Source organism: Macaca fascicularis, chromosome 19 (assembly GCF_037993035.2).
Source record: "Macaca fascicularis isolate 582-1 chromosome 19, T2T-MFA8v1.1".
Lineage (NCBI taxonomy): Eukaryota > Metazoa > Chordata > Mammalia > Primates > Cercopithecidae > Macaca > Macaca fascicularis.
This window is the reverse complement of record NC_088393.1, coordinates 2095184-2111359: the sequence shown is the minus strand read 5'-3', so window position 1 is coordinate 2111359 and position 16176 is coordinate 2095184. Positions and strand designations below refer to the sequence as shown.

The window sequence follows — 16176 nt, the reverse complement described above, 5'->3', positions numbered from 1 at the left end:
CTCCCGGGTTCACACCATTCTCCTTGCCTCAGCCTCCCAAGTAGCTGGGACTACAGGCACCCGCCACCATGCCCGGCTAATTTTTTGTATTTTTAGTAGAGACGGGGTTTCACCGTGTTAGCCAGGATGGTCTCGATCTCCTGACCTCGTGATCCGCCTGCCTCAGCTTCCCAAAGTGCTGGGATTACAGGCGTGAGCCATCGTGCCCGGCCCTACTCTAGAAATGCATAATTTCTACAAGATGCAGCGCCTGCTGTATACCCTTCCTGCAGAGCATCATGCCTGCTGTGTGTGCTCCCTGTGGGCACTGTGCTTTCTGTATACCTTCCCTGCAGGGCACAGGGCCTGCTGTCTGCACTCCCCATGGAGCTCTGTGGACTGGACGTCTGGGAATGGGGCACATCTGAGGAGGATACAATTGTCCTAATGACACATTGACACATGCCCTGAGCTGACTTCTTTCTTTCTTTCTTTCTTTCTTTCTTTTTTTTTTTTTTTGAGACGGAGTCTCGCTCTGGCGCCCAGGCTGGAGTGCAGTGGTGTGATCTTGGCTCTCAGCCACCTATGCCTCCTGGGTTCAAGCGATTCTCGTGCCTCAGTCTCCCAAGTAGCTGGGATTACGGGCACTTGCTGGCACACCCGGCTAAGTTTTGTATTTTTAGTAGAGACTGGGTTTCACCATGTTGGCCAAGCTGGCTTCAAACTCCTGACCTCAGGTAATCTGCCTGCCTCGGCCGTGCTAGGATTCCAGGCATGAGCTGCCGCGCCAGGCCTACCCTTCTCTCTTGACCCCTTCCGTGAGGGCCTTCCTGACATCCCCACAACCACACCCCCCGGGGCCATCTGTGGTGGGCCTGGGCTATTTTCTCCAATAGTCCAGGTCAGGCCAGACGGTGGGGTTATACACTCTGGGGGGGCTGCCTTACCTGCTGGCCTGGGACTGGCTGGGTTGTTCACAGCTGTGCACACAGTAGGTGCTCAATAAATGGCATATGGGTGGCTCTGCTGTGACATGCTACAGGCTGGAGGGCTGACTGAGTTGAACCAGCAGCACCCTGTATGTCCCCAGCAAACCTCTCTCTCTGTGGTCAGCGCTGTGGGACAGCCGGGTGGGCTTCCAGGAGGAGGGGGTGCTCAGGCCAAGCCTGGGTGGAGCCCAGGGAGCAGAAGAGCAGTCCCCCCCCCTCGTTTAGTGACTCAGCCCTTCACCCCGCCCGCCAGGGGGCGCCGGCGGGCAACACCAGAAGCTGTTGGAGCCCAGAACCCAGGACCTGGTCTCATTCCTGCGTGGGTGGGCACAGGGCGGCGCAGACACGCCCGGCAGGAAAGGGTGCAGTAGGGGAGTCCTGGGGTGCCCCCTCGCGTTGCGCGTCCGCAGAGCCGGGTTCCAGATGGAAGGTGCGCGGTGGAGACCCCTGCCGGCCCCACTGTTGGGATGGGGAAACTGAGGCCGGAGAGGGTGGGGCCGCGGCTGTGAGGGAGAGGGACCACCTGGACCCAGGTCTGGCTCTGAAGCCCCGCTGGCAGCCCCGGGACCCGGCAGGGAGGGCAGGAGGTGGGGTGGGGCGCGTCCCCTGGTGACAGCAGCGCCCGGGAATGCGCCAGCTGGGAGGGTCTCTCCGCCCCCCGCGCGCGGCCCCCGGGGCTGAGCTTCTCCCCAGTGCGCTGGGGCCCTGCGCTGGGGGTGGCCGGGACCTGGATCGGGGAACCCCCGGATAGGAGCCCAGGCGCACGGAAGTCCCCCTCCACGAGCAGGGCGACCCCCCCGCGGGAAGGGTGAGGGGCAGGACCAGGGGAGGGAGCTGTGACCGGGGACGGGGACCCCGGCGGGACGCAATCCGGGCGTCGGTGGGGTAGGGGCAGCGCCTGGGACTCCCAGACCCAGAGCGGGGTGACCTCGGTTCGCGCACATTCCCGGGCCCTGAGCGCGGCGCCCGGAATAGCAGCCCCAGGGCAGAGGGGGGCGGTCAGTCCCCGCGCCGCGCCCCCGCCCGAGACTGCCAAGGTCACCGGGACCCGGGCGCCCAACACTAGCCCGCGGCTCCGGGACCCCTGCGCTTCGGCAGTCCCCTGCCGCAGATCCGCGCCCGCCGCGCGAGGGCGCCCGGGGCCGCCGCCCCTCCTGACCCGGGCCTGGGCGCGCCTGCGGAGGCCGCGGTGGGAGGGGCCGCCCCAGTCTCGCACCCGCCCGGCACCTCGGGCCCCGCCGCTTCCGCTCGCCCTGGGGCCGCTCAGGGAGCCGGGACGCGCTGCCTGGGCTCCGCGCAGCCGGTAAGTCCTTCTTCCTATCCCCCCACTTTCTCCGGGGGAAACTGAGGCCCAGAGGTGCGACTTGCCTTGAGATCCCACCGCCAGTCCGGGCTGCAGCCCACACGGGGAGGGGCCTTGATTCTGGGGAGGGCTCATTGAGGAGGGGGTAGGGTGGTCCTTGTAGCCCCCCACTTTTCACCACCTAGACCCCCACTCCTCAAGCCAGGCTCAGAGTCGGGTGGGGGTTGTCAGAAGGTGAAGGCCCCTCCCCCTGATTTTTTGGTTGGTTGGTTGTTTTTGAGATGGAGTCTGGCTCTGTCGCCCAGGCTGGAGTGCAGTGGCCCCATCTCGACTCATTGCAACCTCCGCCTCCTGGATTCAAGCGATTCTCCTGCCTCAGCCTCCCAAGTAGCTGGGATTACAGGCGTGCACCACCATACCTGGCTAATTTTTGTATTTTAGTACAGATGGGGTTTTACCATATTGGTCAGGCTGTCTCAAACACCTCAGGTGATCCACCCGCCTCGGCCTCCCAAAGTGCTGGGATCACAGGCCTGAGCCACCACGCCCGGCCCCCCTCCCCTTGTTTTAACTTTCTGGGGCAGACTTCTTCCTGCTTCCTGGGCCAGCCCAGGCTCTGGGCTCAGAGAGGGGCACGGATGCAGCTGACCACACAGCCGTCTCAGCACCTGGAGACACCCGGGACCCCAGACCCTTGGTGCCCCAGAGGTCCAAATGCTAGAGCCAATGGGGCCTGAGAGCCAGGGAAACAAGGTCCGGGTGGGACCCAGCCTCCTTCAGCTGGTGCCTGGGCCCGGGCTCACCCGCCTGCCTTCATGCTCTGCTGGCAGCGGGACGTCCTGGCTCACTTGGCAGCTGCTTCCCTTCCCTTCCCTCCCCTTTCTCCCTGCAGGCCGGGGTCACGAGGAGGGTGTGGATGGCAAGTGACTTCATCCCTGCCCGACGGATGGAGAAACTAAGGCCCAGAGAGGCAGTCAGCCTCCTCCCCTTTCCTGCTCCAGCCTCAGCAGTGGCCCCCTCCCTCCACGGGCCGCCCCGGTGCTCAGTCCCACCCCCTCCGCTGATGAGGCCATGAGGCACCGACTGGACCCAGGCCAGGTCACCCCTCCCTGTCCCATCCCCAATCCGGGGGACTCTCTGCTGTCTGGAAGCTGAGGGAGCCCTGGGGCCGCGGTGCAGCTGGGGGCCTCTTCCGGGGACCCAACTCCTGATCCAGCCCCTGCCGGCCGCACCTTCTGCAGAGTGTCACAGAATCATGGACTGAATCCATTCGGCCCCCACTGCACAGATGGGAAAACTGAGGCCTGGGAGAGTGGAGTGGCTGGCCTCAGGCCACACGGAAAGGTAGAAGCAGTGATGGTGGGGAGGGCGAGGAGGGGGCCCCAGCCCTAGGAGGCACCTGTGTACTATTCTTGAATGATCCCTCCAATCATCAAGCATCGATTAAGCACCTACTGTGTACATTATAACACAATACACATATCAATGACATTGCAAGCTGGGCACAGTGGTTCATGCCTATAATCCTAGCACTTTGGGAGGCCGAAGCGGGTGGATCACTTGAGGTCAGAAGTTTGAGACCAACCTGGCCAAGATGGTGAAACTCTATCTCTACTAAAACTACAAAAAGTAGTCGGGCGTGGTGGCGGGCACCTGTAATCCCAGCTTCTCGGGATGCTGAGGCAGGAGAATCACTTGAGGGGAGGGTTGCAGTGAGCCGAGATTGCACCCCTGCACTCTAGCCTGGGCGACAGAGCGAGACTCCATCTCAAAACAAACAAACAACAACAACAATAATTGCAGATGACATTTTGAGTTCTTCCTCTCCATACCGGGCTCCATGCCTCCTGTCTTCTTTACCTGATCCACGGGACCCCTCAACTTTCCTGTAAGGGAGGCTCTGTTACCCTGTTTTTCAGAGGAGAAGTAGGGCTCAGAGAGGTTTAGTTACTGTCCAAGATCACACAGCCAGTCAGGACAGAGCCAGGACACAATCCTGTGTCTGGCGGTGGCTCCATGGATCCAGCCCCTCTGTTCCCCAGGCCCCGCCTCTTCCAGAACCTCCTGCTCCTCCTGTGGGCCCTGCTGAACTGCGGTTTGGGGGTCAGTGCTCAGGTAAGGGGGGCATGAGCCCAGGGGGTGGCGAGTGGGCATGGGGACCCAGCCAGCACTGTGGGGTCACCAGCATCTCCCCACCAGGCTGACCGTGCCTCTGTCTCCCCAAGTAGGGTCCGGGTGAGTGGACCCCATGGGTGTCCTGGACCCGCTGCTCCAGCTCCTGCGGGCGTGGCATCTCCGTGCGCAGCCGGCGCTGCCTCCGGTGAGCGGGCTGGGGCTGGGAGGGGGTCCCTGCCCCTCCTCCCCCGCTGGCCCAGCCCGGCCCCTGGCCACACCCTCGGCCTGCCCACACATGCTGTGCCCTTTAATCCCGCTGATCCCACTGGAATGTGGGTGGGGTTGGCGGGGGCAGAGGGTGGAAGGCCAGCCCCAGGAGGGGGTCCCTGGGGGTTCTCGCCACACTCTGGCTCCCTGCAGGCTTCCTGGGGAAGACCCGTGCTGGGGAGACTCCCATGAGTACCGCCTCTGCCAGTTGCCAGTAAGTCCTGCCCACCTCTCAGACCACCCTCCCACCCCAGGCTGCCTGAAGCCCGCCACCTGCCCCTTGGGTTGTCCCAGCCTCTGGCTCACCTATCTCTGTCACTAGGACTGCCCCCCAGGAGCTGTGCCCTTCCGAGACCTACAGTGTGCCCTGTACAATGGCCGCCCTGTCCTGGGCACCCAGAAGACCTACCAGTGGGTGCCCTTCCATGGGGGTGAGTAGCCTGGTCTCCTGTGGTCAGAATTGGTTCAGAGTGAACAACTTATTACACTTAAGGAGAGGGACTTGGAGGGTTGCAAAGAGACAAGGGTATTAGCACTAGGGTTTTGAAGGATATGTAGGAGTTGGTGAAGTGAAACAGAAACAGCATATGTTAGGCGTGAAACAGGGGCAGAGGGAAGCAGGGTTCATGCTGAGGATTCCGACTGAGGATTGACTTAGAGCTGTATCCAGAGGCCAACAGTTCTCAAACTTATCCCAGTAGCAGGAAATGTTGCTGCATTGAGCTGAAAATAGCAAGTTATATAACTATGTGCCCGGGGCAGTGCGCCTCCAGATTTCAGGGTGACAGGCAGCTTCACACGCCATGGGGAAGGCAGACACAGATAGAAGAAAAGCCTAGAATGAACGAAGTGCCATCCATCAACCTCATTTCCTTCCTTCTTTCCCTCCTTTCCCTCCTTCCTTCCTTCCTTCCTTCCTTCCTTCCTTCCTTCCTTCCTTCCTTCCTTCCTTCCTCCCTCCCTCCCTCCCTCCCTCCCTCCCTCCTTCCTTCCTTCCTTCCTTCCAAGAATTGGAGGAAACCTGCTGTGATCCCACCCTCGCAGAGGCCCACTGGGGCCAGCCCAGGATCCGTTCCAGGCAGGGTCCACCAGCCAGATTCAGGGAAATGGGAGCCAAAAGGAGCTGGAGAGGAGGAGTGGAAATCAGGGCTGTCAGACTGTGTGTATATGATCAGACAGCCCATTTTTGCCCCACTTCCAGGCAGAAGGGGAAACTGAGGCCCAGGGAGGACCAGCGACACACCTCAGTTGTGCGGGACTCAGTCCAGTCAGTACTGGACATACACTTCACTGGGCACTTGCTAGGTGCTTGGGCCAGGTGCTCAGATCTTCTTTTTTGTTTGTTTTTTTGTTTTTTTGAGATGGAGTCTCGCTCTGTCACCCAGGCTGGAGTGCAGTGGCATGATCTCGGCTCACTGAAGCCTCTACCTCCCTGGTTCAAGCGATTCTCCTGCCTCAGCCTCCGAAGTAGCTGGAGTTACAGGCTCCCACCACCAAGCCCAGCTAATTTTTTGTTGTTGTATTTTTGGTAGAGATGGGATCTCACCATGTTGCCCAGGCTGGTCTTGAACTCCTGGCCTCAGGAGATCTGCCCACCTCAGCCTCCCAATGTGCTGGGATTACAGGCGTGAGCCACCGCACCTGGCCTTTTTTAAGGTCATCCATCTGCACACTGATAGAGTTCTTGCTTCTGTATCCTAGAGCTTAGAACAGTGTCTGGAAAACAGTAGGTGTTCAGTGGAATGAAGAATGAGTAATGGTGTTAAAAATGAATAGTATGTAAGGACTCCTAATGTAAAGACTATGAATGAATGAATGAATGAATCAATGAATCAATGAATGAATGAATGCAGCCCCAGGATACTTGCCTGAGAGTCCTAGGTTGCTGGAGGCAGAGCACCTACGGTCCAGTCCTGGCTCTGCCTCAGCCTCAATGTGTGGCTTTGGCTGAATCTCTGGGCTTCATCTGCCCAAGGTGATGGTCGCCTGATGAAGTTTGGTAGAGGGGGCCTGGAACTCTAATAGGGGTCCCCGGCCCACTGACTCCTCCTGCCCTCAGCGCCCAACCAGTGTGACCTCAACTGCCTGGCTGAGGGGCACGCCTTCTACCACAGCTTCGGCCGCGTCCTGGATGGCACCGCCTGCAGCCCGGGTGCCCAGGGGGTCTGCGTGGCTGGACGCTGCCTTGTAAGGACTCGCCAGGCCCCGCCTGAGCCCCACCCACCTTTCACTCAGGCTCCACCCACAGCCTCCTCCCTAGGCTCCACCTCCACCTTCCCATTAGCCTCCACCCCTTCCCTAGACTCCACCCCTTCGCCTCCCCTTCCAGGCCTCGCCCCCAGCCCCAGCTTAGGCACCCACCCCCTGGGCACCACAACCATCCTCCTCCCTCCAGGTCCTGCTCCTCCCTAGGCTCCACCCCCATCTTCCCTCCAGGCCTTGTCCTCTTGCTCCCAAGCACTGCCCTTTCCCCAGGTCCTGGCCCTCCCAGCGTCAGTGACGCCGCGCCTGTCCTTCACCCTTTAGAGCCCCGGCTGTGATGGGTTGCTGGGCTCGGGTGCCCTGGAGGACCGCTGCGGCCGCTGTGGAGGCGCCAACGACTCGTGCCTTTTCGTGCAGCGCGTGTTTCGTGACGCCGGTGACTGCCTGCCCCGTCCTCCCTGCACACACGTCAGAGCGGGCCCTTTAACAAGCTGTGGCCCGGAAGCAAATTTCCGTGCTGATTGGCCAGTGTGCGGCCCAGCCCCTCTTTCTCCTCATCCTGATTGGCTACTGTCAGATTGTCCCTCCCTTCCCCAGAACAGATGGGGTTTTAACTCTTTCCCTGCCACACTGAAGCAATAGTAATTGTAACTCCAACCGTTTACAAAGGGTTTTCAGGTTCCCAGGACCCTGGCTAGCTGTCTTACCCTCAGTAGCTCATTTCGTCTTCAAGTCATCGCTCAAATACACCCCCACTGGCACCCCAACACCCTTCTACCCTCCCACCCAGGTGCCTTCGCTGGGTACTGGAACGTGACCCTGATCCCCGAGGGCGCCAGACACATCCGCGTGGCGCACCGGAGTCGCAACCACCTGGGTATCCTAGGGTGTGAGGCGGGAGGCACCCTGCAGGCCGCCCGTGGGCGGTTGTCCCTGTTTACAGATGGGGAGACTTGAGGCCTGAGGAGGGGACCCCGGGGTCTGGGAGACGAGATGGACACGTTCCTGAGGGCTGACTGTTCCCTTGCAGCGCTGATGGGGGGCGATGGGCGCTACGTGCTTAACGGGGACTGGGCAGTCAGCCCGCCAGGGACCTATGAGGCAGCTGGCACCCATGTGGTCTACACCCGCGACACAGGGCCCCAGGAGACATTGCAAGCAGCCGGGCCCACCTCCCACAACCTGCTCCTACAGGTGCCGCCGGGCCTCCAAGAGGGTCAGAGGGGGGAGGCTGGTGAGAGAGAGTCAGAGGGGGGCAGTTAGGGACAAGGTCAGAGAGGGGAGGCTGGTGACAGATTCAGAGGGTGTCCGCTGGGGACAGGGTCATGGCAGGGAGTTTGGTGACAGGGTGTCAGAAGGGGTCGGATGGGAACAGAGGGTCAGACAGGGGAGGCTGGGGACAAGGTCAAAGGGGGTCAGCTGGGGACAGAGTGTCAGAGGGGTAAGGCTGGTGACAGGTTTAGAGGGGGGCGGTTGGGGACAGGGTCAGAGGGGGAAGTCTGGTGACAGAGGGTCAGAGGGAGTTGGCTGCGGACAGAGGGGAGAGGTTGGGGACAGGGTCAGGGGATCAGCTGGGGACAGAGCATCAGAGGAGGGAGGCTGGGGACAGACAGGGTCAAAGGGGGGAGGCTGGGGTCATAGGATCAGAGAGAGGAGGCAACCCCAGCCTCTGGTGAAGCTCCGTGTGTGCCCTCCCCTGCTCCAGGTCCTCCTGCAGGAGCCCAACCCCGGCATCGAGTTTGAGTTCTGGCTCCCTCAGGAGCGCTACAGCCCCTTCCAGGCTCGGGTGCAGGCCCTGGGCTGGCCCCTGCGACAGCCGCAGCCCCGGGAGGTGGAGCCTCAGCCCCCCGCAGCCCCTGCTGTCATCCCTGCACGGACCCCAACCCTGGCCCCAGGTGAGGTGGGGACAGCCAGGGTGGGGAATGAGTGGGGGCTGAGGCCTCTGCCCCTCACAGCACCGCCCACCCCACAGACCCCTGCCCACCCTGCCCTGACACCCGAGGCCGCGCCCACCGACTGCTCCACTATTGCGGTAGTGACTTTGGTGAGACCCCCGACCCCTACTCTCACATAGCCCTTATTAACCTGGCCTCCTGCTGACCTCTGACCCTAATCTGACTTTACCCTTGACCCTTTCTTCTGACCCTAATTTGCCTCTTGACCCTAACCACTCATTGATCCCTCACGTGATCCTGACTCCAGTCCCTATAGATCCCGAGGTCCCACCTGACCCTCAGCCCCTCTTCTGGCAATGTGGGTGGGGCGTGGAGATTTGCACAGAGTTGAGCAGCCAGCCAGCTCAGTATGACCCCCAACAGTGTTCCAGGCCCGAGTGCTGGGCCGCCACCGCCAGGCCCAGGAGACCCGCTACGAGGTACGCATACAGCTGGTCTACAAGAACCGCTCGCCACTGCGGGCCCGCGAGTACGTGTGGGCGCCAGGCCACTGCCCCTGCCCGATGCTGGCACCCCACCGGGACTACCTGCTGGCTGTCCAGCGCCTCGTGAGCCCCAACGGCACACAGGACCGGCTGCTGCTGCCCCATGCCGGCTACGCCCGGCCCTGGAGCCCCGCGGAGGACAGCCGCGTACGCCTGACTGCCCGACGCTGTCCTATCTGAGCCCCCGCAGGAGCCCTGGCCACACACAGCAAGAAAGATACATCTGACCAGTCTCAACATCAGCGTATTTCCCCTCTCACCCTCGCTTCCAGGCAGCTCTGAAATATGTCCCACCTGTGCAGCTATGTGACTCCCTCCCACACACACTTAGACACCTCTGCATGCAGTTGGAGTCACTGTCACAAGCCGGCAGGCACTGGTGAGGAGACACTGAAGAGACTCTGACTTGTATTTCGCTTCTCTCCTTGGCTGCCAGGAAGCTCATAGCTATTTATACTCAGAAAGTTTAACTCTGCTTTCATTCTCTTTGCGTCACACTCACTTTGAGACACTGTCATGAACGAGCATGTAACCCTGCTGCCCTGGGTACGCGGAAACTCATCTGTTTAATTCCCAGACACTGTGCTGTCTCTCCTCTCTGCTACTCACACGCACCCTTGTGTGTGAAGAGCAGAGACACTGTCACAAACAGGCATGCCCCTTAGAAGACATGCCTAACCAGGCACTGTAACGTACCAATTTCCCCTTTTCCCCTGGCTACTGGGAAACTCAGAGACAATCTTTTCAGCCTCAGCATTTCTGGCTGGATTTCTGCCCATCAATATGCTCACCCCTGCCCTCCTTTTTTTTTTTTTTTTTTTTTTGAGACACAGCCTTGTTTTGTCACCTAGGCTGAAGTGCAGTGGTGCAATCATCGCTCACTGCAGCCTCGAATTCCTGGGCTCAAGCGATCCTCCCACCTCAGCCTCCACAGCAGCTGGAACTACAGGTGTGAATCACCATGCCCGGCTACCTTTTAAATTTTTTGTAGAGAGGGGGTCTTGCTATGTTGGCCACACTGTTCTCCAACTACTGGCCTCAAATGATCCTCCTGCCTCAGCTTCCCAAAGCACTGGAATTTCAGGCATGCACTATCGTACTGGCTGTTCACCCCCCTTTTATTCCTCTTTAATTTTTACAAGCACTTTTTAAAAACTTACTTTAAGTTCTGGGATACATGTGCAGAATGTGCAGATTTATTAGATTAGCATCCATCAACCTGTCATCGAGGTTTTAAGCCCCACATGCATTAGGTATTTGTCCTAATGCTCTCCCTCCCCTTGGCCCCCACCCCACAAAGGACCCAGTGTGTGATGTTCCCCTCCCTGTGTCCATGTGCTCTCGTTGTTCAACTCCCATTTATGAGTGAGAACAAGTGGTGTTTGGTTTTCTGTTCCTGTGTTAGTTTGCTGAGAACGATGGCTTCCAGCTTCGTTCATGTCCCCAGAAAGGACATGAACTCATTCTTTTTTATGGCTGCAGAGCACTTTTTTTTAAAGCACCCCCATCACATGCAGTCAGTCACAGAGACTCAGGGACGCGCTGGTAGATCCCCGTCTCAGTTTTTTTTTTTTGAGACGGAGTCTCGCTCTGCCGCCCAGGCTGGAGTGCAGTGGCCGGATCTCAGCTCACTGCAAGCTCCGCCTCCCGGGTTCACGCCATTCTCCTGCCTCAGCCTCCCGAGTAGTTGGGACTACAGGCGCCCGCCACTGCGCCCGGCTAGTTTTTTGTATTTTTTAGTAGAGATGGGGTTTCACCGTGTTAGCCAGGATGGTCTCGATCTCCTGACCTCGTGATCCGCCCGTCTCGGCCTCCCAAAGTGCTGGGATTACAGGCTTGAGCCACCGCGCCCGGCTTTTTTTTTTTTTTTTTTGAGACGGAGTCTCGCTCTGTCACCCAGGCTGGAGTGCAGTGGCCGGATCTCAGCTCACTGCAAGCTCCGCCTCCCGGGTTCACGCCATTCTCCTGCCTCAGCCTCCCGAGTAGCTGGGACTACAGGCGCCTGCCACCTCGCCCGGCTAAGTTTTTGTATTTTTAGTAGAGACGGGGTTTCACTGTGTTACCCAGGATGGTCTCGATCTCCTGACCTTGTGATCCGCCCGTCTTGGCCTCCCAAAGTGCTGGGATTACAGGCTTGAGCCACCGCGCCCGGCCCCCGTCTCAGTTTTACTCATGGGTAGACACACATGTTCACACGCACCCCACCCCTCCTTCCGGCCCAGCCTCACCTCCTCCCTGCACATCTGACCCTGTGTGGGGTGAGGTCAGGGAATAGATGAGGATAGGAGCAGGTGGGGAATGAATGGAGCTTTGGTAGGTCCTGAGCCTCCCCCAACTGCCACATACTTTCTCAGGCCCACACTGGGAGCCCCTCCCCAGCTGAGGAGGTAGGTGAGAGCCGCTGCTGTCTGTGGGCTGCCAGCCCACTATGTTCTTCTGCAACCAGGAGGTCCGACATGGGCTGTGTGTGTACTAGGGGGTGTCACGAGTTCACTCAGTAAACCCTCCCCTATGGGGTGCCAACCCTCTGCCTCTCACTCCTGATGGATGGCACACACTGCCACCTGGGACAAACCGCTCTGTGTGGGACCAGTGGTTGCATTTCTCTCTGGGGCCTGGGATGCCTGGGGTCCGTGGGTTCCCGCTGACCACTGGGCACGGACAAGCTGCCCCCACCAGGGAGGGAGCAGCCAGAGAGAATGAAAGGCAAGGAGGCTGCTGAGGCAGAGGGAGTCGGCGAGGGGTGCAGGACATCGGTGGACTCGGCCCCTGATCTTGCAGGTGACCCCAGGCCAGGTGCAGCCCCTCTCCGGCCTCAGTTTCCCCCTCAGTGAATGGCGCCCTCGAAACCCCTCCCAGCTCTGACATGGGAGTTACTCTTTCCCGGAGCCCTTCCCTAGCCCCCTTTCTTCCTTCAGACATTTCTGCAGCAAGTGCTTATTGAACACCGACGGCATACCAAGGACCCAGCGAGGCCTGGGACGACCCGGCGCTTCAGTGATGCGGTGCCTTCTGTGATTGACATCTGCAGCAAGCGCTGCCGGCGGGGGTCCCAGGAGCTCCCCAGCCAAGGGCCGCGGGTACTGCAGGGCTGCGTGGGGCCGCAGTGCCCCCTGGCGGCAGGACGGGGCATGAAGGGACTCCGTGCGCGCCGCGTGGCTTGCAGCCCAGGTGCCCTGAGCCCACTTCCGCGTGGGCACTCGCTTCCCCATGGACGCGGGCCCCTCTTGCAGGCCTCCTCGTGACAGCACTGGCTCCTGAGGCCACTGTCGGTGCCTGCCGGGCCTCCACTGCCCTCCCTCCCCAGCTAGTCTGCAAGGCGGTCCCCTCTCCCCGGCTGTGGTTTGGGGTGTGCCAGGGAATGGAGGTTTCAGGTCTCTCTCAGCCACTGCCCTGGCGCCTGGATCTCAGACAGTCACCCTGGGGGCTGCCCAACACGCCAGGGGAGCTAACAGGGACCCCAGGCTGTGCCTGAGGCCAGGGAGAAACACGCATGAGGCTGTCCCACAGTCCCCACCGCCAGGAGCACACCATTCCCACGTGGGCCAGAGGACCCCAGCATGATTTGAAAATGACGACATTGTTTCCAGTGAGAACCACGTAACAATCGGCAATAAATGGTCTCCAGATTTGCGCTTTAGCTTTAAAGCCAACTAGTGAACGTTCAGGTATCTTTGTTATTTTTGTTTTTTTGAGCCAGGGTCTGACTGTGTCTCCCAGGCTGGATTGCAACGATGCCATCATAGCTCACCGCAGCCTCCACCTTCCGGGCTCCAGTGATCCTCCTGACTGAGCCTCCGGTGTAGCTAGGACTACAGGTGCATGCCACCATGTGTGGCTGATTTTTCTTTTATTTTTGGTACAGAGGGTGTCTCTCTATGTTGCCAAGACTAGTCTTGAATTCCTGGCCTTAAGCGAATCTCCTGTCTCAGCATCCTAAAGCGCTGGATTACAGGTGTCAGTCACTGCACCCGGCTGTCACTCTTTCCTCCTTTTATTTATTTTTATTTATTTTTTGAGACGGAGTTTTGCTCTTGTCGCCCAGGCTGGAGTGCAATGGCGCAATCTTGGCTCACTGCACCCTCCGCCTTCCGGGTTCAAGTGATTCTCCTGCCTCAGCCTCCTGAGTAGCCGGGATTACAAGCACCCGCCACCACGCCTGGCTAATTTTATATTTTTAGTAGAGACAGGGTTTCACCATTTGGCCAGGCTGGTCTTTAACTCCTGACCTCAGGCGATCTGCTCGCCTCAGCCTCCCAAAGAGCTGGGATTACAGGCATGAGCCACCGAGCCCGGCCTCCATTTACCATTTTAGGCCAGCTGTGGTGGCTCATGCCTATAATCCCAACACTTTGTGAAACTAAGGCAGGAGAATTGCTTGAGCCCAGGAGGTCGAGACTACAGTGAGCTGTGGTTGCACTGTTGCACTCCAGCCTGGGTCACAGAGTGAAACCCCCTATCTATTTAAAAAAATAAAGGCCGGGCGCGGTGGCTCATGCCTGTAATCCCAGCACTTTGGGAGGCCGAGGCGGGTGGATCACTTGAGGTCAGGAGATCAAGACCATCATGGCTAACATGGTGAAACCCCGTCTGTACTAAAAATACAAAAAATTAGCCAGGCATGATGGCGGGTGCCTGTGGTCCCAGCTACTTGGGAGGCTGAGGCAGGGGAATTGCTTGAACCTGGGAGGCGGAGCTTGTAGTGAGCAGAGATCGCGCCACAGCACTCCAGCCTGGGTGACAGAGCGAGACTCCATCTCAAAAAAAAAAAGAAAAAGAAAAAGAAAGTGAGGGACCATGCCAGGTGCAGAGCGAGCTCGGCACCCTCTCTTCTCCCTCGGGGCCATGACCAGACCACATTCTTCAAAGCAGCCGGGCCAGTGATCGGCAGATCCTGACAGCCTGGTCTGCCATCCCCATGTGGTCACCGACACAGGGTCGGGGGTGATTAATCATTACCTTTGCTCTTTGCTCTGATAAATCCTGCACCCGGAGTAAAAGACAAAGTCCTGGGCCGGGCGTGGTGGCAGGTGCCTGTAATCCCAGCTACTCAGGAGGCTGAGGCAGGAGAATCGCTTGAACCCAGGAAGCAGAGGTTGCAGTGACCCAAGATCATGTCATTGCACTCCAGCCTGGGCAACAAGAGTGAAACTCCGTCTCAAAAAACAAAGAGAAAGTGCCCCTGTGCCCTCTCAGTGCCTGTGTGGTGCAGCCCTGAAAACTCCTTTTCCCTCCTTCCTGACCTCCCTCCTCCCTGACCTCCTTCCTCCCTGACCTCCTTCCTCCCTGCCCTCCCTCCTCCCTGCCCTCCCTCCTCCCTGACCTCCCTCCTCCCTGACCTCCTTCCTCCCTGCCCTCCCTCCTCCCTGACCTCCCTCCTCCCTGCCCTCCCTCCTCCCTGACCTCCCTCCTCCCTGCCCTCCCTCCTCCCTGACCTCCCTCCTCCCTGACCTCCCTCCTCCCTGCCCTCCCTCCTCCCTGACCTCCTTCCTCCCTGACCTCCTTCCTCCCTGACCTCCCTCCTCCCTGCCCTCCGTCCTCCCTGACCTCCCTCCTCCCTGCCCTCCCTCCTCCCTGACCTCCCTCCTCCCTGCCCTTCCCTTCTGTGCTCCAGCCACAGGAGCCTCCCCTCTGTGCCTCCTACTCACCAGCATGGTCTTGCCTCAAGGCCTTTGCACAGGCTGTGCCCTCTGCCTAGAACACTTTTTTTTTTTTTTTTTTGAGAAAGTGTCTTGCTCTGTTGCCAGGCTGGAGTACAGTGGTGCTATCTCGGCTCACTGCAACCTCCACCTCCCGGGTTCAAGCAATTCCCCTGCCTCAGCCTCCTAAGTAGCTGGGATTACAGGCATGTGCCACCACACCTGGCTAATTTTTTGTATTTTAGAGAGACGGGATTTCACCATGTTGGCCAAGATGGTCTTGATCTCCTGACGTCATGATCCGCCCTCCTCGGCCTCCCAAAGTGCTGGGATTACAGGCGTGAGCCCCACCCAGCCTTTTTATTTATTTATTTTCTTGAGATGGAGTCTCACTCTGTCGCCCAGGCTGGAGTGCAATGGCACGATCTCCACTCACTGCAACCTCTGCCTCCCAGGCTCAAGTGATTCTCTTGCCTCAGCCTCCTAAGTAGCTGGGACTCCAGGCATGTGCCATCATGCCTGGCTAATTACTGTATTTATAAGTAGAGACAGTGTTTCACCATGTTGGCCAGGCTGGTCTCGAACTCCCGACCTCGGGTCATTCTCCTGCTTTGGCCTCCCAAGGTGCTGGGATTACAGGTGTGAGCCACCACGCCCGGCTCACCACTCTTTTTCTTTTGGAGACAAGGTCTTCCTCTGTTGCCTAGGCTGGAGTGCAGTGATCATGGCCAGGCATGGTGGTGTGCGCCTGCAGTCCCAGCTACACAGAAGGCCAAGGGAGGAGGAATTCTTGAGCTCAGGAGGCTGAGGATGCAGTGAGCCATGATTAAATTACTACACTCCAGCCTGGGCAACAAAGCCAGAACCTGTCTCATAAAAAAAAAAAAAAAAATGTGTCTCCAGACAAGACCCAGAGGCCTGGGGACAAAACTGCTCTGGGTTGAGAATAACTGAGTTATGGCCCCTTGGACAAATATAATATCAGGCTTTGTGGTTTATCCTGCTAACTTTTTTTTTTTTTTTTGAGACAGTTTTGCTCTTGTTGCCCAGGCTGGAGTGCAGTGGCGTGATCTCAGCTGACTGCAACTCCGTCTGCCTCCTGGGTTCAAGCAATTCTCATGCCTCAGCCTCCAGGGTAGCTGGGATTATAGGCGCCCACCACCATGCCTGGCTAATTTTTGTATTTTTTAGTACAGACGGGGTTTCGCCATTTTGCCCAGGCTGGTCTTGAACTCCTGACCT

At 58.9% G+C, this 16176-nt stretch overlaps 1 protein-coding gene across 35 annotated transcripts; it reads left to right on the top strand.

Annotated features, from left to right (window-relative positions):
• The first annotated feature begins 1242 nt into the window (after positions 1-1242).
• ADAMTSL5 (ADAMTS like 5) lies at positions 1243-10686 on the top strand. Of its 35 annotated transcripts, none has more exons than XM_074025235.1 (15): positions 1243-1398; positions 3164-3369; positions 3513-3615; positions 4314-4386; positions 4500-4591; positions 4807-4867; positions 4976-5084; positions 5662-5812; positions 6713-6840; positions 7180-7291; positions 7646-7732; positions 7886-8049; positions 8561-8750; positions 8828-8899; positions 9174-10686. In XM_074025235.1, exons 6-15 carry the CDS (start codon positions 4842-4844, stop codon positions 9473-9475), a joined length of 1341 nt encoding a protein of 446 aa, XP_073881336.1. In that variant the 5' UTR covers positions 1243-1398; positions 3164-3369; positions 3513-3615; positions 4314-4386; positions 4500-4591; positions 4807-4841; the 3' UTR covers positions 9476-10686. The 35 variants fall into 35 exon arrangements, with proteins under 35 accessions (XP_073881336.1, XP_073881338.1, XP_073881319.1 ...); XM_074025238.1 differs by having other exon boundaries at positions 1280-1501; positions 4497-4591; XM_074025234.1 differs by lacking the exon at positions 1243-1398 and adding an exon at positions 2215-2271.
• Positions 10687-16176: the final 5490 nt, after the last annotated feature.

Bases quoted from the DNA above. Each gene is read 5' to 3' on its own strand.
- ADAMTSL5 (XM_045378742.3), top strand. From the start codon at position 3,560: ATGGGAAAACTGAGGCCTGGGAGAGTGGAGTGGCTGGCCTCAGGCCAC. The intron at 6,841-7,179 runs GTAAGGACTCGC...TTCACCCTTTAG, and splicing joins GCGTGGCTGGACGCTGCCTT to AGCCCCGGCTGTGATGGGTT. The intron at 8,050-8,560 runs GTGCCGCCGGGC...CCCCTGCTCCAG, and splicing joins CCCACAACCTGCTCCTACAG to GTCCTCCTGCAGGAGCCCAA.